The sequence below is a fragment of the Phasianus colchicus genome, chromosome 25 (assembly GCF_987193195.1).
Source record: "Phasianus colchicus chromosome 25, bPhaCol1.hap1.1, whole genome shotgun sequence".
Lineage (NCBI taxonomy): Eukaryota > Metazoa > Chordata > Aves > Galliformes > Phasianidae > Phasianus > Phasianus colchicus.
Window position 1 is genome coordinate 2,153,778 of NC_143460.1, and position 25,717 is coordinate 2,179,494.

Sequence of the window (25,717 nt, forward strand, 5' to 3'; positions counted from 1 at the left end):
ACTGTTCTTTCCGTGACGGAAAAAAGCAGCCCTAACATTTGCTTCTCCAACCTCAACAGCAAAGGACAGCAAACCTTCAGAGAAAATGTAAAATAGTGTCAGTGTGAGATATAAGGTGACAGTACAGAGCCCATTCCAGATAACCACTGGTACTCCACTTTTCAGCCTCCTTTAGGAAGCGATTATGGTGTGGGACAGCAATATTCCAGTAAGAATGTTATGTCCTCTCCAGAACAGCATTTCTGCAATATTTGCATGAATAACCAGTTATCTGAAAGGTCAGGGAGCGGGCAGGATCCTGACTGTCCTCAGTCCTCCAAATAATGACCTCCTGTTCTGTCGCGGGGGAGGCAATGAAAACTATGAAATACTTTGAGTGTGATCACATAGGCTCTGTCACAATAGCAGAATATGGTAAGCGTGGCAACCACCTGCCAGTCGGCACAGGAGGGATGGAAGAAGAACAGTGAAAAACACAGTATTTTGAAGCCAAGAAAAAAAAACAAACCAACAAAACCAACATAATTGGAGCAGAGTCATGCTTGTGCACTTCTGTGGCCTTAAAGCAATGGACAAAGGTCATAAATCTGGTCTTTACCATGAGTGACAGCATGACCAGGGAAAACTGTAGCCCTAAAACTGACCTTAAAGCAGTCTTGGGAGCTAATGGTCCTTCTGCAGCTAGCTGACTGTGCTACACCTTCAAGCATGTTCTTGCCATTCAGTCTCTGGAATCTGGAGGTTACCTGAGGGACTGAGGTAGGTGAGGGGTGTTTTGGGTGCAGCTGTGTGCCCAACTTGATGATTTTTTAGAGCACCTGACCAGGCTGTGACAGGAAGCTGCCAAGCTGAGGTGGATTCAGCAGTAAGAGAGATTGATTGATGCTTGGAACCAGAAAGGAGTGATCATGTTAGAAAAGTGCAGCTGTGGACCCAGTCATTACTGATGCCACTAAAAAAAAACAAAGGGTCTTTGAAATTGGAGGCTCTTTGCTGAGAGGCACTGAGGCACCCATCTGGATAACCTCTCTAGAGGGGTTTTCTGCCTGCTGGGAGCCTGCAACCAGAACATCAAGAAGAGGATACCAGGTATGGTAAAGCAGATCCACTACTATCCCCTCCTGGCTTTTCGAGCTGGGTTGCACGAGGCTGTGACCAGGAAATTAAATATCAAAAAAGACGTGAAGCCCCTTGGGAAGATGTTGAAGAGACTGGGAGTGCAGGTGGTGTTCTCAGTCCTTCCAGTTGGAGACTGGGATCTGGGCAGAAGGAGAATGGATCAGCTGAATGACTGGCTGTGTGGGTGGAGGCACACCCAGGGCTATGGGTTCTGTGATCTAGGACACACCTTCATAAACCAGGAATGTTGATGTGGGATGGGACACAACTGACTGGGAGGACTAGGTAACAAGCTGGCTGGACTCATCACCAGGGCTTTAAACTAGAGCTGCTGGGGGAAGGGGATCTACTGCTGAGTGACAGAGAAGAGCCAGGGAATGCTGTCACCTTAGGAAACAGCAAGGAAAAACATCAGATTTGTCCTGGAGGGTTGTGGGAGAGCTCCTCTAGGGAGGTAATGCATCCAAAAGCCCAGCTGAAGTGCCTCCATAATGCACACAGCATGGGAAATAAGCAAGAGAAGTTAGAAAGCACGATGCACTTGGAAAACTATGATCTTATTGCTGCCACAGAAACACGTGGAATGGTTCACATAACTGGAATGCCACCATTGAGGGCTGTAAGGTCTATAGAAGGGAAGGCAAGGTAGGATGGGTGGGGGAGTTGACCTCTATGTTAAAAAGTGGATAGACTGCAAGGAGCTCCCTCTGAGTAACTGTTAGGAACAAGTGGAGAGCTTATGGGTTAAGATAAGGGACTTAATGATCCTTAAGGTCCCTTCCAACCTAAGCCATTCTATGATTCTATGAAAAAGACACAACCTGTGCCCCAGAGTGAGAGAAAAAGAGCTGTCATTACAAGCTCTATGAGTTACTGTAACAAATCTGAACTTGATTAAAGTCACTGCTGGTAAACATTGAGCTAGTCATTATGGGGTGGTGAGAGGTGTATTTACTCTTGTAGATATTGCTGTGATCTATTCTGTGCTTATCACTTCAATTGATTTTGTGGTTCCAAGACTGCAACCAGGCTTCTGGTTCATCCTACATGATGGTGAACATGATGGTTTTTACTCACATTTCTTGCTGTTCATAAAACAAGGGGTCCAAAAAAGAGTGAGTAAAAAGAGTGAAAAGGACTCCACACAAGAGTTAATAAATCTTTTTTATTGAATTCATGCCCATAGCTGTCATCCAGCTACAGATGGGCTAAGAGAGAGCTTTTGAATAATAAATGTATACAGACCCTGCTAAAGTGGCTCCATACTTTTGGGATTTCAATACATAGATGAAGGAATACAGAAGCCACGTGACAGTTGCTAACAAATGCTACATCAATTTTTCTACAGCACATCAGGATCAAATAATTGAATAATAAACAGAACAAAACGCAGGAAAGCATTTTTAACACCGTTGCTGACATTCTGGAGGCTTAGCCTTCCAAATCACAATGGACCAAACAATATATCTTTCTTAAAGAGCTTCTGATTACATCAATGAAAGTATCCTCATGTGTCAGAGACAGGTGAACAGTCGTGGAAAAGTCTTTAATGTCTAACGTTAAAAGTCTTCTATGATTCTATGGTGAGGGCATCTTAGCATTTTCCAAATCATACCAGCAGTGCCTTCAAAGGGTGACTTAATGCTTCCATCACCTAACATGGGACTCATCCTTGCACCACCGCTGCTATTGCAGTTTACCTTTGGTGGTGGTGGTTTTTAGGTTTTGTATTGACGTGTCTGAAATCCTGCTGCGTCTGCACTGCTGAGTTGTACCAACAGCCTGTCGTGCCAAGAGTCCATTCTAACCTTCAGTCTTGCAATCAGGTTATAATCTGTTGAGCCTTGCCCTGATTATTTTCATTTCAATTGCAATATAGACAGGAGGTTTTGACACTGACAGAGGAAGAGCCTGGTTATAAAACAGGGGCACACTTTCCCTATACAATTCCTTTCATCATGACACTGATGCATTATCTAATCCCTTATTCAAACATGATTAAGAGAAGCGCTGTAGATGCCACACCCTTAGAATAATTTCTTCAGTAAGCAGCATCTTTCACTGGAGCAATTAATACCATTGTCAGAGATCTTTCTTGTAGAGATTGGAATCACTGTGTATTGTATTTTTATTTTTCTCTGTCTTCTAGAGGAGTTTCACTGTCTTCTAGAAAAGTCACATCTGACAAGATCACAGAATCATAGAATGGCTTGGGTTGGAAAGGGCCCCAAGGATCACCAAGTTCCAACCCCTGCCACAAGCAGGGCCACCAACCTCCAGATCTGGCAGCAGCCCAGGCTGCCCAGGGCCCATCCAACCTGGCTTTGAACACCTCCAGGGATGGACAGAGCATCCACAGCCTCTCTGGGAGAGAGTTCTTCATAGAGAGAGCAGTGAGGTGCTGGAACAGCTGCCCAGAGAGGCTGTGGATGCCCCGTCCATCCCTGGAGGTGTTCAAGGCCAGGTTGGATGGGGCCCTGGGCAGCCTGGGCTGGGATGAAATGGGGAGGTTGGTGGCCCTGCATGAGGCAGGGGGTTGGAGCTTCATGATCCTTGAGGTCCCTTCCAACCCTGGCCATTCTGTGATTCTGTGATTCTGTGAACTTCCCCTTGACATCCAATCTAAACCTTCCCTCCTTGAGCTTAAAACACTCCTCCCTGTCCTATTACTGTCTACCCTTGTAAAAAGCTGATTCACCAACATTATAAGAGTTACGAGAGTCACTGGACCTGACATGTGATCTTAAATTCCAGCACTTTGAAGATTGTTCATTGACACTTCAACCAAGTTACTTTTCAAAAAGTAAACAGAAACTAGCAGAAACTAAGGAACACTGAATGTTGTAGCCTGTAGTGGAAGAAACTATGGGAGAATATGGAAGAACCATTATACAGCAGTTTAATACTTAAAGAAAACAATCCAGCAGAACACCTGGAAGCACATAGAGGGACTTGAAATTAAGAAAATACAAGACAGAATTATCCAGGTTCTAATCTGGCTCTGGAAACAGTACTCACTGGTTTTAGACAGTATAGGAGAGTAACTACATGACCAAAATCTCAATACAAAAATGGATGTTCCTTTGATTAGGTTGGTGTTAAAGAACAAAACAACTTCATAATTGTTGAAAACTGTCAACATTAGCTCCACATCCTTACTGTTTGTGGCTTGGAAGTCTGCATTCCTTCAGCCCAATCAGCTGACAGCTTTTGGTATTTCAGATAAACAAAGGTAAGGTTCACATGCAGCTGATAATAGAAGACAACATCCCAATCATGACAACAGCAGAGAAGAAGGGGCTTTGTAGGTCTGTGCAGGTGTTCTCTATCTCTGCAGGACAGACTGGTGACTAACGATGGAAGTCCAATTCTCTCAATCTAGAAAGACAAATTCTCCTTCAAAGTGCACTCCCAAAGCTGAGCACTGATGCCCAAACCAGCAAATTTGGTAAGGGCTAAACAGCTTTTCAGATGTTTGAAGTAAGTTAATAGATAAGCTAAAGTGAGAGCAATTAGGCACCATTTTCATGTCTTCTAACATGTGTCTCTTGCCACCCGTCTTGCCAACTGCAGGAGTGTCACTGAGCTGTAAAAGCTAAGCAAGAAAACTGAAAATATACTGCTCCTGCTTTGCCATAAGACTGCTAGCTACTAGATGACACAGAAACAGCTGCTAAATGGAACACTTTGCAAGGCTGGCCCTTTTCAGTTATCTTGCAGGCTTAAGATACGAAAGTGGCCACACGATAAGTAAACAGTGGTTTGCCCTCATTTTATTTTTTTAATGGGACTGGAAATGAGCACAAATTCATACACAGATGGCATATACATCACTGTAATAATGCTCTTTCAAAAAATATGCACATTTCTGAAAAAGCCGTTTGTTGGTTGTTGTTCTGATTTATTTCTTTTTTATTTGTTTGAAGAAATAAAGTAGCTATGAGGGTCAGAAATGTTTCTGGGCTGAGTCCAATTCCTTTCCTGACTTTTTTTCCCATGACATTCTACCCAGGGTTGTTCAAACTAGAAATCAGTAGTTCTGTGGTTTACTCATCCAGGAGAAAAAAAAAAAAAAAGGAGCTCTGGTACTTTTTTAGCATATATTACTAAAAGGGTTCAAGAGTACCCTCTGTCATGTGGCTTTGGCTGTTCATAAACATTGCTCTGACCAGTGGGGGAAAATTTAGATATTTCTCAGAATGATTTGTTGCCTTCTCATGACAGTTGCAATTTCAGACTGGATTGGATCCAGTGGGAAAATGTTTAGACAAAATACTGCACCAAACAACACTCCTGAGAGATGTGCCCGTGGTGAGCCTGTAACAGAAAGTAAGTTGATAGGAAGATATTAAACAAAAATACATCACGCTGTGACTGCATGTTGCAGGGTAAATGGCCCATTCACTGGGAGTAACACCCCAAAGGGACTTCAGGCAAGAAAAGCTGAGCATCACCCAAACATGAAGTCATTCTCATGGTCTGTAACACCAATCATTTGGTTCAGCTCTGTATAAATCATATACAGTGACTGTACTGAAAGAGATAACAGAAAGAAAAAAGGAGGTACATGGGGAGACTAGAAAAGGAAGATATCTCTTAACACTTTCATGCAAACCTTTCCCTCCATGACCCCTTAAATTTTGGGTTTCAAGAGTGCTCAGGAAACATTTAGCTAAAAAAAAACTCCTTCAGCAGGCTATGCCAGCTTTGAACACACAGAAAATGTCTCTGTGTAGCCAACAATATCCTTACAATCAAGGGGAACCAGTGAAAGTGAGAAGATTCTTGCACAGAGGTCTGGAGGTTGCTCAGTATGACTCAGCAATGTTGCAATGGAATATTTTTATATCCCTGGACAAGAAGGAACATACAAACAGTAGAAGCTCAATGGCTGCTTAAAAGAATTTAGTTAACCTACTTCAGTAACTAAATTATAGATTTGGCTTTTGAAGGTCATTAATTATGCGTGTAACATCTTTACCCTCCAGAATGTAGCATCTTTTGGAGTGACAGGGTACTGGAATGGGCTGCCCAAGGGGTGTTGGAGCCTCCTTCTCTGGAGATATTCAAAACCCATCTGGATGCTTTCCTGTATAATCTAATGTAGGCAACTGCTTTAGCAGAGCACTGGACTGGAAGATCTCCATAGGTCCCTTCCAACCCATATGATTCTGATTCTGTTACCATGATTATAAATTTATTTCCAGAGCATCGAATAATTTTTTTTTCTTTTTCAAGAAAGGCACATTTTTAACAGACTTACTCTAAAAGAATTTGTTTGTTACATCTTTGGAAACTGTAGTGGAAATGCTAAGTCACAGCCTGAAGCAGTGATTGAGCACCTGGTGGGAAGGCAGGCCAACCCAGGGGAGCTCAGGTGCATGCAATGAACCTGAGTGACTGGAAGGGGTGGAGTCAGGATCCACCCCTTCCCAGATCTCATTTAAGGGTCAGCAGTGGAGGTGAGGGTATCTTTTGTTGGAGTTCCCTACCTATCAGAGGCCTTCAGCATTTTTCTTTTTTTTTTTCTCTCTCCTTCTTCTTCTCTCTTTCATTTCTCCACCCATGGATGTTGCATCTTGTTATCTTGTTTGCTGTAGCCAAAGACTTTGTCGCCCTGCTATTATCATCCCATTACAGAAACAAGCATCTATTCAAAATAAGAGGTGATATTATTCATCCATTTATATTCCAGGGCAGCACAGTCAAGGGTCTGTATTATATAAACAGGGAACAATGAGATGCAAATACTTCACCCTTCAATCCTCTATTTCCAATGATGGCCAAACTGGATACTTACAGAAAACAAGCCAATGTATGTTCTTATTTAATAGCTGGTAAAGCTTAAGTACAACTGAAGCCCCAAACCAAAGAGCACACTAAAACACCAACCACTCTGAAGAATCTCATAAATAGCATGTGTCTTGCCACTCGATAAAGAAATGTCTTTGTCTTCTACAGGAAGACAAAAAGCAAAAAAATCTGCTGTTAAATCTCAGAATCTATGAAAAAGGGAGGAATATATCAGGAAAAAAAAATTCTCTAGCCAGCAATAGCATTATTAAATTATTCTAATCAAGAGAGCTTCAAGGTTGCCAAGAATCAACTGCAAATCATTATTCATGAAGTTATGGTGTAATCTCACACTAACAGATTTGATAGGCCTCTGGAACTCACAGACCACAAACGTCTAGGCAAATCTTGGGCTTCTGGAACAGAGTGAAAGCAATCCGAACACAATATTGATCACTGTGCTATAACCAAAAGTTGTATTAATTTGTAATTGAAATGGAGCTTGAGGATACACTAGTTCTATCAGGAGTCTGGGAAATGCACATTTGGGAAAAACAAACAGTGGAAACAGGTCATTAGGAATTATAAAGGACACAGCAATATATGTTCAGTTGCATGACACAAACCTACTAGGAGGTAAAACGTTGCAGAAGGTAATCAACTAAGAATCCACATAACCTCTCATGATGTTTTTCTGCCATGCAATACATCATTACAATCATCCATTATCATGTATAGTATATACCACAGGCCTTATATCCTGTCATACCTTTGATATCTCTGCTATTAACCACCTTGAGCCATATCAGTTGGTATGTGAGGAATGCCAACATATTGTATCAACAAATGATGGTGTTTAATTGACAGGGCAACCTTCTTCCATTTTAAATAATGGTGGGTGCCATTCACATTGCAGCACAGGTCATGCTGTGTGCTGTTACGATGCAAATTGTATTGGAACACTAATTTGCAGAATTCTGATTGCTGGACCTGAAGGCAGCAAAGGTACTTGCTGTTCACTACTGTGGAATGTAGTCCAAAGAAGTACCAACATTGATTATTATATTAATCTTATATCTGACATTTGTTTGGACTTATGGTGTGTATACTACTCTTTTCATTCTCCCTTGCTTTAACATTTCATCATCTTCAATTTACATATATCATTGAAGTTTATATTTCAGAAACATATGTCTTCTTGGCCTTTGAAAATCACCAAGAAACACTTTACTCCCACAGTGCAGACCCACGTTGTCTGAAGTATATTTGCATGTTATATTAATAGAATTCAGAAGATTGCTCTACAAAATTCCTAAAAGAGAATCGGCCAAAGTTAGACTTGGCATCTGCACAAATCTCAGCTATTTTTTAGAATACTTTGACAACACTCATGTTATTGTCTCTCGGTTCATTTTTTCTGCTCATGTATTCCCCAAAGAAGGAAAGAGTGGTATTCCTGTTCTCTGAATAAGGACACATCTTTCTCGTTAGAGTGATTTCATTATTTATTTTTCCTTTTCCTTGAACTGCTGGATCCCCTAACTCTTGCTCTTCCACACAAGGGCACAGAAGTCATCCTACTGCTTCCAAGTCAAAGAAATCACAACAAAATTTTACTGGTAGAGGAGACACTTCTTTTCAATTCTTATTTTTTCAGCTAGATGCTGAAAAGGAAGTCTTCAGAGATCACAGAAAGTCTGTTAGTTAACTATACATAATTCAGTGACACGAAAGACCTGAGTTCAATGTCGACATGAGCTGTGTTGCAATGCACACTCCCAACTCCACTATTTTGTCTCACACATGCATCTAGAGACAAAATAAATGTGAGGCATAACCAGAGTTATGCTCCTATAAAGCTGTCTCTGAAGAAACTCTGCAGTCTTTAGAGAACATGTTCATCTTTCTCCATTTGGTCTTCTCTGCAACATACTTTTTGTATTACTCCTCACGTTTTACTTCCATCTGGTATCAGCTTTTGATTAGAAACTTGTAAGTTGAAAACTTCAACAGTTCAGTGCAAAGAACTGAGCTGCTTCCAAGCCATTTTTTTCCCTGAAACATCTCAATTCAGTTCTTTTTTTTTTTTTTTGCTGTATCCCTGCCTACACTGGAAACTGCATTCTTAGTAAATACTTTGCAACTCTTGCAAAGAGCAAAAATCCCTCATCTCTGCAAACAAAGGAGGGTTCTGTTACCCTAAAAGAAGCAAACCTTACAAAAAAAGAGGACACTGCTTCTAAAACATTTGCTATGCAAAGTGTCATTATGTCACTGGACAAACCCCAGCCCAAATAAAACTCTTTAACACCCATGTAGTATTAAGAAGTAGACACTGCTTTTCACTACAGCCCTGGATAAAAGGGGGATATTTCCATCTAATGTGTACACTGACAGAGCAAAGGTTCATCCCTTCTGTACATTAAGTTAGGTACTGCAAAACTGTGCCTACGTGTTTGGAGAGAGGTCTGCAGTCATCTTGAGATTTCAACCCCATGTCTCTTATGTGTGCCTCTTTGGTCAGTTCACATCAGGGCTAATCTCTCTTCCTGCAGGTTAGATATGCATGCTAATTGGCTCCATGTTTCCCCTTCAAGATACTCCCAGAAGACAAGACCAGTCATATCTACAATTATAGGGAAGCTAAATTGCTAGGTTTCTCAAGCAGGATACGATACATACTGAAAATGCTGTTTAACAAAGGGTTCAGTCCACAGCTCATTGCAGCACCAACGAAACAACACCCAAGTTACTGCTCAGAAAGAAAAGAATACAAAATGTTCAATAATAAGCATAGTCTAGATGAGAAATCTATTTTTTCCATGTACTAGACTGAGAGAAGCAGGCAATTTTCAGCTGTGTAGTTAGGCTGTTGGATGGTCCATTTTCACCACTGGATCATCTTTACAACTTCAAAGCACTAAAACAGCATATTGAGTCAGACCAAGGGCTGATCCACGTAATCACATTCAATTCCAAATCATCTGTGGGACTGTATTAAGTGATTCAGGCTGGTGAAAACAAGTTATTAGTTTTAAAAAGAGATAAAGCAATGAAGGTAATGATTCCTGCTAGCAAGCAAGCCACAGAATGAAATAGGAGTGCTGCCATCCACTTTTCATGTATGAGGAAAGATGAAGACTGTCTTGCTGCAGATGCCAGTTTTGTTCCTTAGGATGCTGCTAATGAGTTTGGTGCAAAAACACTGGATGGGGCACATGACTTCTCCTCACTTTGGGCGTATCAATCTAATTTATCTACCAAATTACCACTGCCTACAGCACACCTGTACAAACCTGATAACTTGAATCTTTGCTCTTTGTTTACCCAGTGCTGTCTTTAAACTTTAAAACCACTCCCGTTTAAAAGTTCCATTCACTTTCAGAGGTTTTTCTTAATCACTGCTTTTAATGAAATATGGGGATTCTTATCCCACAGGCCAAAGTACACGGCTTGGGTCTGCCCACAGCCTAGAGGTAACTTCTGGCACCCTAAAGGTTATGAATGCAGACAAACAGGTTCTCCTGCATACAGCTCCAAACCATTTATGAGGTTATTACAATCTGACATATTTTATTACCCATGTGCTCTAAATTCTAATTACAGCAGAACTGAAAAAAAAAACAAACAAAAAAACAAACAAAACAACCAACACCCTGCAAGATACTGCAGAAGGGCCAAAAGCTGAAAAAACACGAAGGATTCAAGTTATCAGGTTTGTACAGGTGTGCTGTAGGCAGTGGTAACTCAGTAGACAGATTAGATTGATGTGTCTGTTTTGAAGAGTATTGATGTGCCCCATCCAGTGTTTTTGCACCAAACTCATTAGCAGTTTCCAAGCATAACCCAATAGCATCCTAAAGAACAAAACTGGCATCTGCAGCAAAACATTCTTCATCTTTCCTCATACACGGAAAATGGATGGCAGCATTCCTGTTTCTCTTTGTGACATGCTTGCTAGCAGGAATCAGATCAAAAACACATCTTGCATGTGAATGGAATTCAGTGAGATCGGACGTGGCTCGTGGATCCTGTGAGGGCTTGTTCAGCAGCCCTCAGTCACTCCAGCAGAGCTTTCTCCCCTGCACAGTTTTTCTTTGCTACAGAAATGCCATGTATGCATGTCAGACGATCAAGTGACAAGGCCAACCTCAAGCTGCTAGGCAGAGGAAAAACTCCAACTCTGACCTGATATTCACGAGACCCAAGTACAGGAAAGCCAAAAAGGATAAGCTAGCAATATTTTTTTAAGAAGCTTTTCCCAACTCTGAATTATTTAACCAAACAACGGCAAAATGGCAGCCAACTAACTACATGTTTGCCAGCCTAGGCAACTTAAGCGGCTCCCACTACAACTCTTGCATCCTTCTCTGATCAAAAAATCACATTTTCATGTTTGTGTGTGATGCTAGGCTTAAACTAGATGGAAAAGATTGAAGGCCAAGGAGGGAGAACCAGGACCAACCTGTCGGGAAGACCTCAGGCCTAGCAATAAGGCAGCAGCAGTCACACGAGGCTGCTGCTGGCCCAGAAGTTTCTGCAGCAGACCTATGCTATGAGCTCATCCCACCAACCCCCAACGCCTTGCAGATGCTGCTCATGACCTCCTTACCACAGCCCTCAATCGAATCAGATGGGAAATAAACTCACACTCTGAACTGTCCCAAGGCCCTGCTTGACTTGTGAAGATGCTTTTTGTAACTGCTGCTTCAGTACTGCTGCTCTGGTGTTCCTGCACTGTGATGGTGGGGACTGGGAGCCTTCCAGTAGCAGGAAACCTGCATGAGCTGAGAGGAGCATTCAGTGGGAGCCTATGAGAGCAGGGGATCCACATCTGGCTGAGGATGAAGATGCAGTAGATCCATGCACTGAAGAACAAATGAAATTACTGAGAGAGGAGTGTAAGGAATAAAGGAGAGGAACCAGACTGGGAGAGAAACAGAGCAAGAACATCACAGTGATGGCAGAGCTGAGGGAGCTTGGAATTAAGGTATGAAAGATAGGAGGGTGAGGTATGAAAGGGTGGAGGCTAGAGGTTGTTTGAGAGACAGGAAAAGATCCCTAGATCAGCCATTGTTGCTGTACTGCAGGGTGTGTGTATTTAGCAGATATTTCACAGTTGATATAAAGGAGAGGTGACTGATGCACCAGGTCTCAGTCCTTTGTATGAAACCTGACTCACCAGGAGGCCTGTAATTGCCAAAATCTCTTATCCCTCGCAGCTTGCAGCTTCACTTCACTGACAACTGGGAGTGAAGATGCTGGGGATTAGAGTTCAGCTGCGTCTGCTGTCAAGGCATAAGGAGAACTGTTTGAAACCCAGCCAGATCAGTACTGCTTGCTCTGTGGACAGCTGCCAATTTTCATGCAAAGTATGTTTGACACGTACATTACCATCATTTGCTTGAAATGAATTTGTAGTTCTGCTGTGCAGCTACATCTGGAGCCAGTGGGATGCACAAAGCACACAGAATGCACAGGGAGTGGCTGTGCTGTGGGTCCAAGGCTCCAAAACTGCAACCCCAAAATGGAGAGGGGGGCTCAGATGGGGAGGCTTTGATCTCAGAGAGTTGTAAACCTGCTCTGAATATCCGCTATGTAAATAAAACTGCAGGCTGTGCACAGGTTAACGTGGGAGGGAGAAGGAGCTGCAAATGGGGAAGGTAAATACAAGATCTTAATCTGCTAAAGCTTTATCAGTACCTGTGCATGCTCCTGTCAAGTTAGAAGCCATTGCCCACAGTGCTGTTCAGTGATACGGTTTGTCCATACAGAATGATACTGCATGTGTTTCATTAAAACCACACCATTTTCTGAAAGCATATCTCTTGTGTTAGAAAAGAAAACATCAGGCAACAGAGAGAACCTACAAAACGTGACCTGTATAACACTAAGTACTCAAAATATATTTTTAATGAGGCCATATCTATAAATTAAGACCTGACCCATTTGCTCAGAACGCTTACATCTTGAGTTGTGGTCTCTCAATGAAAGCTTATAGTGCCAATAAAAAAGATTACATATGGAAATGTACACCAAATCCCCCACAAGAGGCTATGGGGGAACATCACTTGTTGTTCTACCAACACAATGCCCAGAAATCCAACTCATTCCCATGCTGAATTCTGTCCGCTGCTGCTCCTGTGTAAGCATTCTGCTATTGTGGCCTTTAATTAATGACTTTGGAAGGAACAGCTCAAGTGCCCTCTAGTGTAGCTTCAGAATACCTTAATCCGTGCTCCTCTCACTCTGTGGGGCTCAATTAGAGCTTGGAACATTTGCACAGGTCCATGTAATGTATCACATAAGCCACTGTGAGCAACTTGATTAAATGGTGATTGATTGTGGGCTGAGTGGCAGCTATGACTGGTTTTATAGGCTGGAATCTGTTTTATTCCTGAAATGCAGAACAACGGTATTTATTATACACTTCTAATCTTTTCTTCATTCTGTTTATGAATTAATGCTGTTGCTGGGTTTAGTGTTCTTCATTACAAACCTTAATGGGCTTATAATATCACAATCCTAGAAAAAAAAGTATAGTCCTACTTACTTTTTCCAGTTTTTTTGTCTTTCCAAACATTTAATTTATATTTATTGAAGTATCTCCCAGTGTAGTGAAATTCTCAGAACTGACTTGAAAGAAATGCTCCATATACAAACATACATTCTGTCATACCAATGGTCCATCTACGTTTTTGGTAGCTGACAGTAAATGCTTAAAGAAACAGCATAAGAATGCAAGTATAAGAATAGGTGGAGTACTTTCCTAGCATTAGCCTTCTGGAATCTAGTGATGTTTGTTTTAAAAAGTGAAACAGGAAAAAAAAATTAAAGTGAAAATAGTGGAAATAAAGGACAGCTATCCAGCTGTGGAATGATTTATGTGGAAAAATCCTGTAATTTGGCTCATCCTTACACAAACAAACTTAAACATTGGAACTGAGTCTCGAATTCTTCCCTCCAGTTCACAAGATGGTAACAAAACCCCAATACCTTTTCCCCTGGTTTTGCTAACCACATATTCCTATTCCACTTTGAATGCCTTTTTCTATTACTTCTAAGACCTGGGAAAATCCCAGAATCTATTTAAAATTATGGCAACTTTCCAATCAGAAGTAGCAGCTGTAGCTGGGATCAGCAGCTCTCCCTTTCAGAAATTGTATTCTGCTGTACAAATACAGTATCTCAGTATCATCACTATATTTCCTCTCTGCTTCATATCTTCATTCCTTATCCTTACATACTTTTCCCTGCAGTCCTGCATACACTCAGTTTTAATGTAGTGTATGTGCCCACATGCTAACGTGTCTTCTGCAACACTATTTTCCCCTTACATCATTGTGTAGCTCTCTAAAGAACACATTCTTGCCCACCCTGTTGTCCTTTCAAGTTCAGAAATAAGTGAATCCCCGCACCAAAAGAATTTTGACTATCATTAAAGGTCATCCAGTGACTAATTATGAAAAACACCAATTTAGACATGATGACTGTTTGCAAAACGTCTGTTCTGATAACTGCTGGTCTTTTGAAGAACAGCCCAGCTATCCCACAGCTGCCAGTGAGGGGAATCCGTTACAACTGAGTAATGTTCATAAAAGCAGGCTAGGCTTTTTCTTTTTTAGAACATTTCCTTCATCAAAATGAACTTCAGCTGTTGGGTTTTGTTTACATGGCTGTTGTTCATAATGGCTTTCTCTGGTATCTTCTTATTCACCTATATCCCTAAAATAAGTGCAAATTGTGATGTTTTCAAGCCAGAACAGAAGAGTAGTGCCCAAGAAGACACATAAAGGGAAAAGCAAATTAGATGCTATCATGTTTGGAATAAGGATTCATAAGAGATAGGACCAACTTAGCAAAGCGTATCCCAGTGCATCAGTGATTTTCCACACTGCAAAAGTTTTAATTTAATAAAACACAGTGAAGTATTGTATACTTTTGGAAGTGGAATCATTACCAGTATGCAGCCTGTAGAACACATTAAATAGCAGAGAAATATCATTAAGAATGAATAAAGTCATTTACAGTAAACCTTTTGGACTGAAGATTCCTTGTAATGGAAACCATAACTTCTTTTAGACGCCCTGTGTCCAAATATTCCTCTGATATAACACAGGCAAAGCTTTTGTATGCCAAGAGAAAAATAACATTACTATAATGAGAACACCCAAGCAGCTTCGTGGTCCCTCAGATATAACACTAATCAAATGATACTAATGGTGCAGCTTTCCAACTCCAAAATATTGTCTGTGTGCTCTAGAGGCTATCAGTAAGGAATGAAGCCTGTCACTAGAATATTAAGAAAAACAACAATAGGATTGCCAGACATCTTCATCTCCTTTCGTTTTTTTTTTTTTTTTTTTCAATTTATCCAAGGAAATTAACAACATTGCATTCTTTATGACAGTAAAGAACACGTGTTCAGATATCCATCTGCCCTGGGTATTTCTCAGTGATGCTGAGCACCGTGTACAAATCACACGTTATCTTCTGTTGCTGTAACTATTTGGCAAAATTAAAAAGAAAATGTCTGTACCTCTACCAGATGCTATGTTAAAGCAGTTCTGGGGAGGCAGACACTTCTAAGGATTTCTCATGCTTACTCAGTTACTTCATCCACAAATATGAGATGCAAGCCTTACAAGTATTAGTCAGTCCCTGCAGTTTATGGTCTTCATCTTCTGGATGGAATAATTATTCTGTTGGAATAATTATGCCATCTGGAGGTAGGTCTGGACAGAATTCAGAGGCTGTTGGTGGGAGCATGCCCAGCAGGACATCGCTCCTTCGCTTCCTAGGAGCAGATCCAACTCACAGACCTCACTGGTGGGACTGTTGGTTCTCATCAGGCTACAAATCACCACCGTCTTTTGTGTCAATAAACTGAAGCGCAGAAAATATGCGGCCCCGATTTCACCACTCAATTCTCCTGTTTCACATTCCAGTCAGGATGCATTTTTGAAGGACCACAGAAATGTGCAGTTTAAAACCTGTCTAGTAAACTTCCTCAATCCTGAGGCACAGGCTTAGAATTTAAGTCACTTTCTTTTTTTGTTGTTGTTGCCTTTTGGAACAGTTTCATTTTCCTACTTGGCTCAAAGCATCTCAAATCCAGACAGCAGCAACAACACGTTGTATCCTGTGGTGCAAGCTGTGATTTGGGGCCTTTGGGACCTCAGTGCTGACCGCATGAAATTCCAGGCAGTTACCCCATTCCTGGAAGGGCTGGAAATACTTGCAGTACCTCACATTACCACAGATTTCTGCTGTTGAGGCAGCACAGGAACCCTGTGACTTTCCAGGCGAAGAGCAGAACTGCGCAGCCTCCTCTAGATCATCACACACAGCACAGGGATTAGCAAAGCCTTCCATGAGCTTTCTCTAACAGACACTGCTAGACCATTGTGAAATAAAACACAGAATCATAGAATCACTGAATTGCTCAGGTTGGAAAAAATCATGTCCCTGAGCACCACATCCAGACGGTTTTTAAAGACATCCAGGGATGGTGACTCAACCACCTCCCTGTGCAGCCCATGCCAGTGCCTAACAACCCTTTCTGTAAAAAAGTTTTTCCTGATATCCAAACTAAACATCCCCTGGTGCAACTTGAGGCCATTTCCCCTCGTCCTGTCAGCAGTGAGAAGAGACCAGCCCTGTTCTGCTGCAGTCAGATTTCATGTTCATGAAGGGGAGCAATGTCTCCCCTCAGCCTCCTCTTCCCCAGACCAAACAGCCCCATTTCCTTCAGTCTCTCCTCATAGGCCATATTCTCCAAGCCCTTCCCCAGCCTTGTTGCCTTTCTTTGGACCTGCTTCAGCACCTCCATGTCCTTTTTGTTCTGAGGTGCCCAAAACTGAACGCAGCACTCGAGGTGAGGCCTCACCAGTGCCGAGTACAGGGGCAGGATTACAAACCCCTCCTTTCTTTTGTGTTAGATTATAATTCCCTAAAGAGAGGAACAGATTTACGTGAAATGTGAAGGCTGCATACTGCAAGACTGAGCTAGAAAATGTTCTCATGAACTTATAATTATTTGTAAGGTCCCTGCAGCAGCCCAGTCTCTCCGGGAAACCTCCGATTTCATGCTGGGCTTCAGTCTGGTTGTGCTACAGGCCTCGCTGTCCTGATCCCAGAATAAACAAACATAAAACAGCCAGAAGCTCTAGAAGAACAGCCCTTTCATGGGTCATCGGGCACTGGGACAAAAGCACTGACTGCACCTCGAGGCATTCAGACTGTAAAAATGAGAGTTGTAACATCAGTCCTTAGCTTTTCAGGCTTTGCAGACCGAAGTGTCATGGCAGCTCCCAAGGCAAAGCAAGTAAATAGACATATATAGATCTATGGAAGGAAAAAGCAGGCTGTGTGCTCCGCTGGGGAAGGCTGGGAAAGTGCAGCTTCTTCTATCTCTACTCCAGAGAGCCATTCCTGAGCTGCATTCTGAGACAGACGCAGTGTTGCCAGGCCCAGTGTTACTCAGGGGAGTGGAAATGGTGAGATAGATGCCAATGGGATGATGCAAGCTTCAGCATCCCTGTCAGAATGGGAGTCCAATATGGTATCTGCGCTGTTTCCTTGGAGTTTGAAGTCAGATGTACTTCCATGAAAATTACACATTTAAGTAAGGGGAAAAAAATATGAAGAGAACTTCTCATTTCTTGTCCTATGCTTCTCTGAAGGGTTATTTTGGGCCCTGAATGAGGAATTTGAGGCTAGCATGCATAAAAAAGGAACGACACTATGCAGAGATAAGAAGCACAAATATGAAAGTTTTTCGGTTCCTAAATCACAAAATGGGTTTGTACAACACATAGGGAAGATTTCAGAACTAGAAATAACAGTATTGTGCCTTCCTAATCCCTTGAAGGTTAATAGCTTAGTAAAGAACAGTTAGGAAGACAATTAGCAAGAGTAGGTCAGACCTGGAAGAAGAAAATGAAGAAAATTCAAGCCTGTAGGGAAACATTTTGAATGTTTTAATTCTAAAGTCAGCTTAGAGATTATCTTTACAGGATTAAAATCTCTGACTTTATTGTAATAAATGAATTTAAACAGATCTTGCTCAAGCAAGGCTGGTTTCTTATCTATCTGTCATTACAAATAAAAGTGATATCACATTTAGCAGTAGCTCAATATCTACTGCTACAGCTGGATAACACTTCTTTCCAAAATGTCCCAGCATGCTCTGTAATGAGAAAATAACCAAAAACAAATGGTCTTTGTCTGAGGATCTGCATAATTGTAAAACTAAGAGATGTCCATGTAAAAGCAAAGAGATGTCCATGCTACAAAGCTGTTGCAAATACTCATATGCTTATTGCATCTAAGCTATCCTGTGTGAAAAGAAGGAAGGGAGAAGACACTTGGTAATAGGAGGTTATACATAAAGCAAAGGTTGAGTGAGAAACAGTGTGTGGATTTTGAAGCTGGACGTGTTCAGGATGGAAATAAAATGCCAATCTTTGCAGCCAATGTGAAATAATTTTGTGGGTTGTCTGAGTGTTTACTTCACAATTTGGTAACCCTGTTCACAAGAATATTGTGAGATACTTTTTTTTCCCCCAAAAATGATATTGATTTGTGCCATAATACCCTGTGAAATAAAATATTAGTCACTTTGTAGTTTTTGTCAAAAATCACTAGGTAGGCAGAAATAAAAAATGTGATGATAATAAATTTCAAGGCAGCACAGACACCGACGACCAGGAAAAGAGGAAAAAAAAAAAAAAAAAGCAGAAATCATTAAGTGGGATGACAGATATTGGTACATTTAGGGCAAGAAACGTGTTGGATTTGAGATAGAAATCTACATACCTGAAGTAAGGCAGCCTCCCAAGTCAGGACAGCAGTACTAATATTGTGAGAGCATCAGAATGGTAGCATTTCAGATCAGATGTCCCTTCTTTTTTCCTTTCTGCCGGGCTTTTTAATTTCTCCTTTCCTTTGTTTTCATTTCCTCGTTTGCAAAGTGCTGAGGATTCTGTGACTTAGCTCTTGGTGCTGCTGCCTGACATTGCAAGCACCGGCTGCTTCGACCACATAGGAATTGACAGAAGAGGGTGCTGCCGCATTGCAAAACGCGAAAGGCATTGGAATAAGGAGAGGCAGACAGCTCTGGTGAGTTCTGAGCATCGATTTCTGAGGAGAAGATTGCAAAGGACAGTTGGTTTCAGTTCTGTGTTGTGACTGTGGTTCAGCTCCCATGCTGTACCCTGAGGTCCCATCCTGGGAGGGCTGTGGGGTCTGTGGCTGAGCTGGAAAAGCAGAGATGTTGGAGTTCAATAGGAACTGACTGTGTGCCCACTTGATGGAGAACTCATCAACATGGAAGCTTGGGGAAAAAGGGCAAGATATATATGGCACATGCTCCTTGCCATTAAATCTGTGAGTGATTTGTCTAATCTTCATTTGTACTTTCTGTAGAGTGAATATGTAGTCTTGATTAAATCGGTCTTGTGCCTCATGTTTTACAGTGGTAATTAAGGTAGCACACACTAAATCTAGTCAGGAAACAACACATATCAACTCTGTCCTCCAAAATAAAGGGATCCTGTCCTCACAGCTCCTCTGATGTATTCAGTTGGATTCTGAATCTGAACTCACAATGAGCTCCAGTTTCTTGAAAGAAAGAGGGAAGGGAAGGGAAGGGAAGGGAAGGGAAGGGAAGGGAAGGGAAGGGAAGGGAAGGGAAGGGAAGGGAAGGGAAGGGAAGGGAAGGGAAGGGAAGGGAAGGGAAGGGAAGGGAAGGGAAGGGAAGGGAAGGGAAGGGAAATTATCTTCACAGCTCTCAGCTCCCTCCTGTGAACTCACAGGAACAGATTTTGCTGGATCCAAATGTTGAAGAGCCTAAAATTTCTGCCCAGAGCTCTATGAGAAATTGTGGAATTCAAAATGAAAGTTTGTGAAAGATGATCTTTTGAACTGCTTCGTGGAAGGAGATACACTCTGTGCTTCTTCCTATGAGAATTTGGAGGTGAAGAGGCTGGGTGATGGGAGTGGGACCAATCCTAAAGCTCACAAGGTAGCATTTTCTGCATGGACTGTATGGCCCATTCACCTCCAAGAACAGAGTTTAGAGGAAGAACATTGAAGAAGCAGTTAAATAATCATTTCTGAAACATTTTTGAGAAGAATTGCAAAAGGCTGCACTCTGTTCCTAAACTATTTGGGGAAATTAGTTGAGAAATAAACGACTTGTTTAAAAAAACTATTTTTCCCTCGTGAGACATGCAAAACTGTTCCTTCGTTTACATTTTTTTCTTACATTTTCAAAGATGAGGAGATGATGATTTGCCATATTTTGTCTCTTCAAATGGATTCCTAGATGACAATTTAGAAGGGGTACAATGGGTCTGTAGGTCAGTGCCATTTATGACACTTTATGTCATAAAACAGCTTGAAAGTTTCCCTAAAACAACAACAGAAGATATTTCATTGCTAATGGAGCAAGAGATGCTTCATAAAGATCAGCAGTTGCAGTGAAAATAAACCGTTTGGGGTGGTTTAAACAAACAAACAAAGCAAAACAAAACCTGGCAGGCTTTTTTATAGCAGCAGAAAACAAAGTGGGCAAAAACAGAAAGCACCCCCAACGTCCTTTGGGATTATTGGATCCAAGGTTAGTGTAATTGCATTTAAAACAACAAAACCCAAGCATCTTTCTTATGCTTTTTTGCACTGTTTCCATGTATACCTTTAGAGAAACTGACTCTGAAACACAAAAGTGGATGGGTACAATTCTGCCATTACTGCAGTACAGTAGAAAGCAGGAAATGACTGCTTTATTCGTTGAGCACTGGCAGGAAATGCCCAACATAGAAACCGCACTTCTCAAGAGATTGTGCCTTCCATCAAAGGGCTGCAGGCAGCTTCAAAGTGATTTCCTAAGTGTAGGAAAAAGTCAGAGAGGGAGGAGCTATGGGTGTAGTAGGCGTGGCGAGGAAACGGAATGTGACGGGGTCAGGTTCCCTATGCTCCGAGCTTGCCAGGTGATAGGACAGCAAGCATGCAAGGGGTGTAGACAAAGCAGGACAAGAATGTGGGTATTTAAGTGCCTGCTACATTCAAATAAACGCCATTTTGCTTCACTTATACTGGGGGTCTGTGCAAGCATTTGGCCCCGACCTGCTCAGGGTCGGTCTCGCTGGGCCGTGGCGCCCTCGGTTGGCAGAGGACGAACAACACGAAGAAGCAACAAGTGGTGACCACGACGTGATCTGCCTATCGAGGGTTAACCAGCCGGCGTGCCCGTGAAGCGGAGAAGAGCCTGTGAGGTGGCGGCAGGTCGCGTGTGTAACCATGGAACAAGTGATTAAGGTACTTCTGCAGTTTTGTAAAGAGCACTGCGGTAAAAATGCTCCTTCGCGGAAGGAGATCGCCGCGGTGCTGTGGCTTTTAGAAAAAAAGGGGGGAGCTGGACTCTCCCCAACAAGTGTTAGATTCATGCAGGTGGGATTCACTCACCTCGGCACTGTGCCAGCGTGCCATGAACAACCAGAAAGCCGCAGAACTTAAAACGTGGGGTTTGATGCTTGGAGCCCTTAAGGCGGCTAAGGGGGAGGGTAAGCTTAGGGCGGAAAAGTAGGGGGGAGGGGCCTCGGGGAGCGGGACTTTGGAAACTTGCAGGTCCGGCGAACAAAGGACGGCGAGCGGGACGGCGAACGGGGGCGGAGACATGAAGAAAGGGGAACGGCCGGATCTGCCATGTGACCCAGCGGCTCCGCCTCCGCCCTGCCCTAGTTGGCCGTTATATCCTTCTTTGGAAAAGTTAGCTCAGACGGAACCGCCCACAGAGGGAAGCGCGAAAGGCAGGAGTCAGGTTGCAGATTGGATTAAGATTAAGGAGGAGGTAGAAGAGAGGGGCCTCACGAAACTGGTTGCGCTTCCGGTCGTGGTATCGGAGGAGGGAGGACCGATTTGGGTTCCGTTGGACCCGAAAGGGGTAGCGAGGGTGATCGAGGCGATAGAAAAGACCTACCCAGAGCGGTCCATGGTCCTGTTATCTTGGACTGCTTGTATCAGAAATCGAGCGGGGATATACGAGCCTTGCTGAGAGCGGCCTCAGAAAAGTTTCATACCCCTGGTGAGGTCATCAAATATGTACTGGACAAGCAGAAATCACGTTCATCTGTGGCAGGTGAGGTTGCCGCCGCAGTGGCAGAAGTACTGGTGGCACACGGAGAGGTTGGCCGCCAGATTGGAGATCGACCACTAGGACCATGTTTTAGGTGCGGTCAGCTGGGTCATATCAGGGCCCAATGCAGGAGCAACACAGGGGGAAGTGCGGTATGTCAGCTGTGTGGAAGGAAAGGTCACACAGTGCAGAGCTCGCAGGCCTCAACATCAGGGAAACATGGGGGGGAGGCAGTTTGTGACCCAGGACCCCTTTTCTCGTCCGCGTCTGGAACGAGCCGTTGATCTGAGTTTGCCAATGGCAGCCTTGTCTTTAAGTTGCGGAGAACGCCCTTTAGTGAGGGCTACCATCTCATACACCGATCTCCCGCCTGACTTCCAGGGCCCGCGTTCCATATTTGTTACTGCACTCGTTGACTCTGGCGCAGACGTGACGGTCATAGCGGAATCTGACTGGCCATCTACTTGGCCTAAGGGGGCCTCCCAGACGATCACGGGAGTCGGGGGCGCAACGCCCTCGCAAAGATCCTCTAATCAGGTGGAGATCATTGTGATTAATAGGGATGGCTTTCTGGAGAAGCCAGCACTGATTACTCCATTGGTGGCACGCGTCCCGGGAACCCTCCTGGGACGGGACTTCCTGCGGAGTGTAGAGGCTCGTATAACAAATTTATAGTGGGGGCCACAGTCTGCCAGTTGTCAGCGTGATATGCCATCCCATTGCGCTGGAAGCAGGACGTTCGCCCTGTATGGGTGGATCAGTGGCCCTTACCAGAGAATAAACTTGATACTTTGCAGGCATTAGTAGCACGGGAACTTCACTTAGGCCATATAGAACCTTCGCTTAGTAGATGGAATACCCCAGTGTTCGTTATTGAGAAACGGTCAGGATCCTTTCGTTTGTTGCACGATTTGCGTGCTGTTAATGCTCAGCTCATACCCTTTGGCGTGGTACAGCAGGGGGTGCCCGTGCTATCTGCGGTACCAAAGGGGTGGAAGATTGTTGCTATTGATTTGAAGGATTGCTTTTTCTCTATACCTTTGGCTGAGGAGGACAGGGAAGCTTTTGCTTTTACAGTCCCTGTTCGCAATAATCAAGGACTGGCTCAGCGATACCAATGGCGAGTACTCCCGCAAGGTATGGCTCCTGGGAAAGCCGAAGAAAGAGATGGAGACGAAGCCCCGGAGGCAGACAAAAAGCAAATCGGGAAAGCCAGGTGGGTACCAACCGTTGCTGCCGACGAGAAAACATACCTCTGCCCTGCAGCCAGTATGGCTAGTGTGTGTGATGGTCATTGCTTTGATATCGGGGGCTGGGGGAGCTCAGCTCTTGCCACAGCCAGGAAATGTGTGGGTCACCTGGGCAAATAGGACGGGCCAAAAGGACTTTTGCCTTAGCTTGCAATCAGCAACTTCGCCTTTTCGCACCTGCCTAATAGGTATCCCGCAATATACGTTGGAAGCCTTTGCGGGATACACCACGAACCATTCCAGTTGCCGTAATGACAGTGATCTAGCAAGCCAAACGGCATGTTTGATAAAATCTCTGAATGTGTCTCTTCCATGGGATCCGCAGGAATTAGATATCTTGGGGTCGCAAAAGGTACGAAATGGGTCACATAATGGCACGCGTACCTGTATTACCTTCGGGTCAGTGTGCTGGCAGGAAGGTCAATTCACTACCTGCGACTTGTTTGACGGGGTATTCAACGGCTCCGAGGGATTGGAAGGACAATTGCAGGCCCTAATTGCCCGGTGGACAGGAACAGATCCGCGGCTGAGGCCGTACAATGAGACCTCTTGGACTATAGTTAGCCCTACAAACACAGACGCTTTCTCTATCCAGTCGGGTTATTGCGGATATACCAAAAATGAAACACGGGTCTTCACAGGGCGCAATACAACCTGCTTGTCAAAGGGTGGGATCCCTTCTAATCCTAGCAATGGATCCTCATTTAAATGTACGGCAGTTTGGGACTTTTATGGGTATGGGTTCTCTTTCAAAAGGGGTGCCAACGAGGTGCTATGGAATAACAAAACGGCCAAGGCGTTGCCCCCTGGAATCTTCTTGATTTGTGGGGATAGAGCCTGGCAGGGCATCCCGCACAATGCCTTAGGGGGACCCTGTTACCTAGGGGAGCTGACGTTACTGTCTCCGAATTTCACGACATGGATGCAATACGGTCCGAACGTGACAAGCCATCGTGTTAAACGGTCGAGCCCTGTTCCGGAGAGCTGCAATGACGAGGTAGAGTTATGGAGTGCCACAGCACGGATATTCGCATCGTTTTTCGCCCCTGGGGTTGCCGCAGCACAGAGCTTGGCTCAGATAGAACGCCTAGCATGTTGGTCGGCTAAGCAGGCGAATTTAACGACATTAGTACTGAATGCGATGTTAGAGGACACGAACAGCATTCGACATGCGATGCTGCAAGATAGAGCGGCCATCGATTTCTTGCTCCTGGCACAGGGGCATGGGTGTGAGGACCTAGAAGGAATGTGTTGCTTCAATCTTAGCGACCACAGTGTATCCATCCATAAAGCGCTGAAAGCCCTGCAAGACCACTCAAATTAGATCCAAGTGGAAGACGATCCCATTGGGGACTGGCTTAAAGGTGTGTTTGGCAGCTTTGGAGGGTGGGTTGCGAAGATTATTAGGGTAGTTGCGCTAGTATTGCTTGTAATAATTTGTATTGCGGCCATTTTGCCATGCATAATCATGTGCTTCCAGAATTGCCTCTCAAGAATTATGTGGCAAGTTATGGATCAGCGGATACAGTATCACAAGGCGAAGGGTCAGCTATGAAGTTTGCGTTCGCACTGTGACGGGTTAGTAGCTTTTGAGCATAGGGAGGGGGAGATGTAGTAGGCGTGGCGAGGAAACGGAATGTGACGGGGTCAGGTTCCCTATGCTCCGAGCTTGCCAGGTGATGCCCTGTGATAGGACAGCAAGCATGCAAGGGGTGTAGACAAAGCAGGACAAGAATGTGGGTATTTAAGTGCCTGTTACATTCCAATAAACGCCATTTTGCTTCACCTATTCTGGGGGTCTGTGCAAGCATTTGGCCCTGACCTGCTCAGGGTCGGTCTCGCTGGGACGTGGTGCCCTCGGTTGGCAGAGGACGAACAACACGAAGAAGCAACATATGGGTTGGGGGAACAGTGAGCATTTCTGGTTGAATCTTGAGGAGAAAAGTGGAAGTGTGAGTGAGTGGAAAATAAGCTTGAAGGGGCCGCAGTTGATGAGTGGGAGAACAAACAAAACACAGAATCACAGAATGGTCTGGGTTGGAAGGGACCTCAAGGATCATGAAGCTCCAACCCCCTGCCACATGCAGGGCCACCAAATTCCAGATTTGATACCAGCCCAGGCTGCCCAGGGCCCCATCCAACCTGGCCTTGAACACCTCCAGGGATGGACAGGGCATCCACAGCCTCTCTGGGCAGCTGTTCCAGCACCTCACCACTCTCATAGCAAAGAACTTCCCTCTGACATCCAACCTCAATCTTCCCTCCCTCAACTTCAAACCATTTCCCCTCGTCCTGCTGTTATCTACCCTTTCAAAGAGTTGGTTCCCCTCCTGTTTGTAGGCTCCCTTTAGGTACTGAAACCTTTTCTCTAGCTGAACAAGCCCAGCTCCCTCAGCCTGTCTTTGTAGGGAGGTGC

At 43.7% G+C, this 25,717-nt stretch overlaps 1 protein-coding gene, 1 long non-coding RNA gene and 1 pseudogene across 2 annotated transcripts in view; 2 read left to right on the top strand and 1 right to left on the bottom strand.

Annotated features, from left to right (window-relative positions):
- LOC149915033 (uncharacterized) overlaps window positions 1-21,464 on the bottom strand; it is a 33,866-nt gene extending 12,402 nt beyond the window's left edge. The window contains exons 1-2 of the long non-coding RNA XR_016459825.1: window positions 21,382-21,464; window positions 18,733-19,172 (exon numbers count right to left, since the gene is read on the bottom strand). This is a non-coding gene — a long non-coding RNA (uncharacterized LOC149915033). The remainder of the gene's footprint in view (window positions 1-18,732; window positions 19,173-21,381) is intronic.
- LOC116237009 (uncharacterized) lies at window positions 20,812-25,090 on the top strand. Its single transcript, XM_031605919.2, has 2 exons — window positions 20,812-21,234; window positions 23,129-25,090. The coding sequence occupies exons 1-2, from the start codon at window positions 21,217-21,219 to the stop codon at window positions 24,623-24,625; spliced, it is 1,515 nt and encodes a 504-aa protein (XP_031461779.2). The 5' UTR covers window positions 20,812-21,216; the 3' UTR covers window positions 24,626-25,090.
- Window positions 21,593-23,249, top strand: LOC149915034 (uncharacterized; annotated as a pseudogene).
- Window positions 25,091-25,717: the final 627 nt, after the last annotated feature.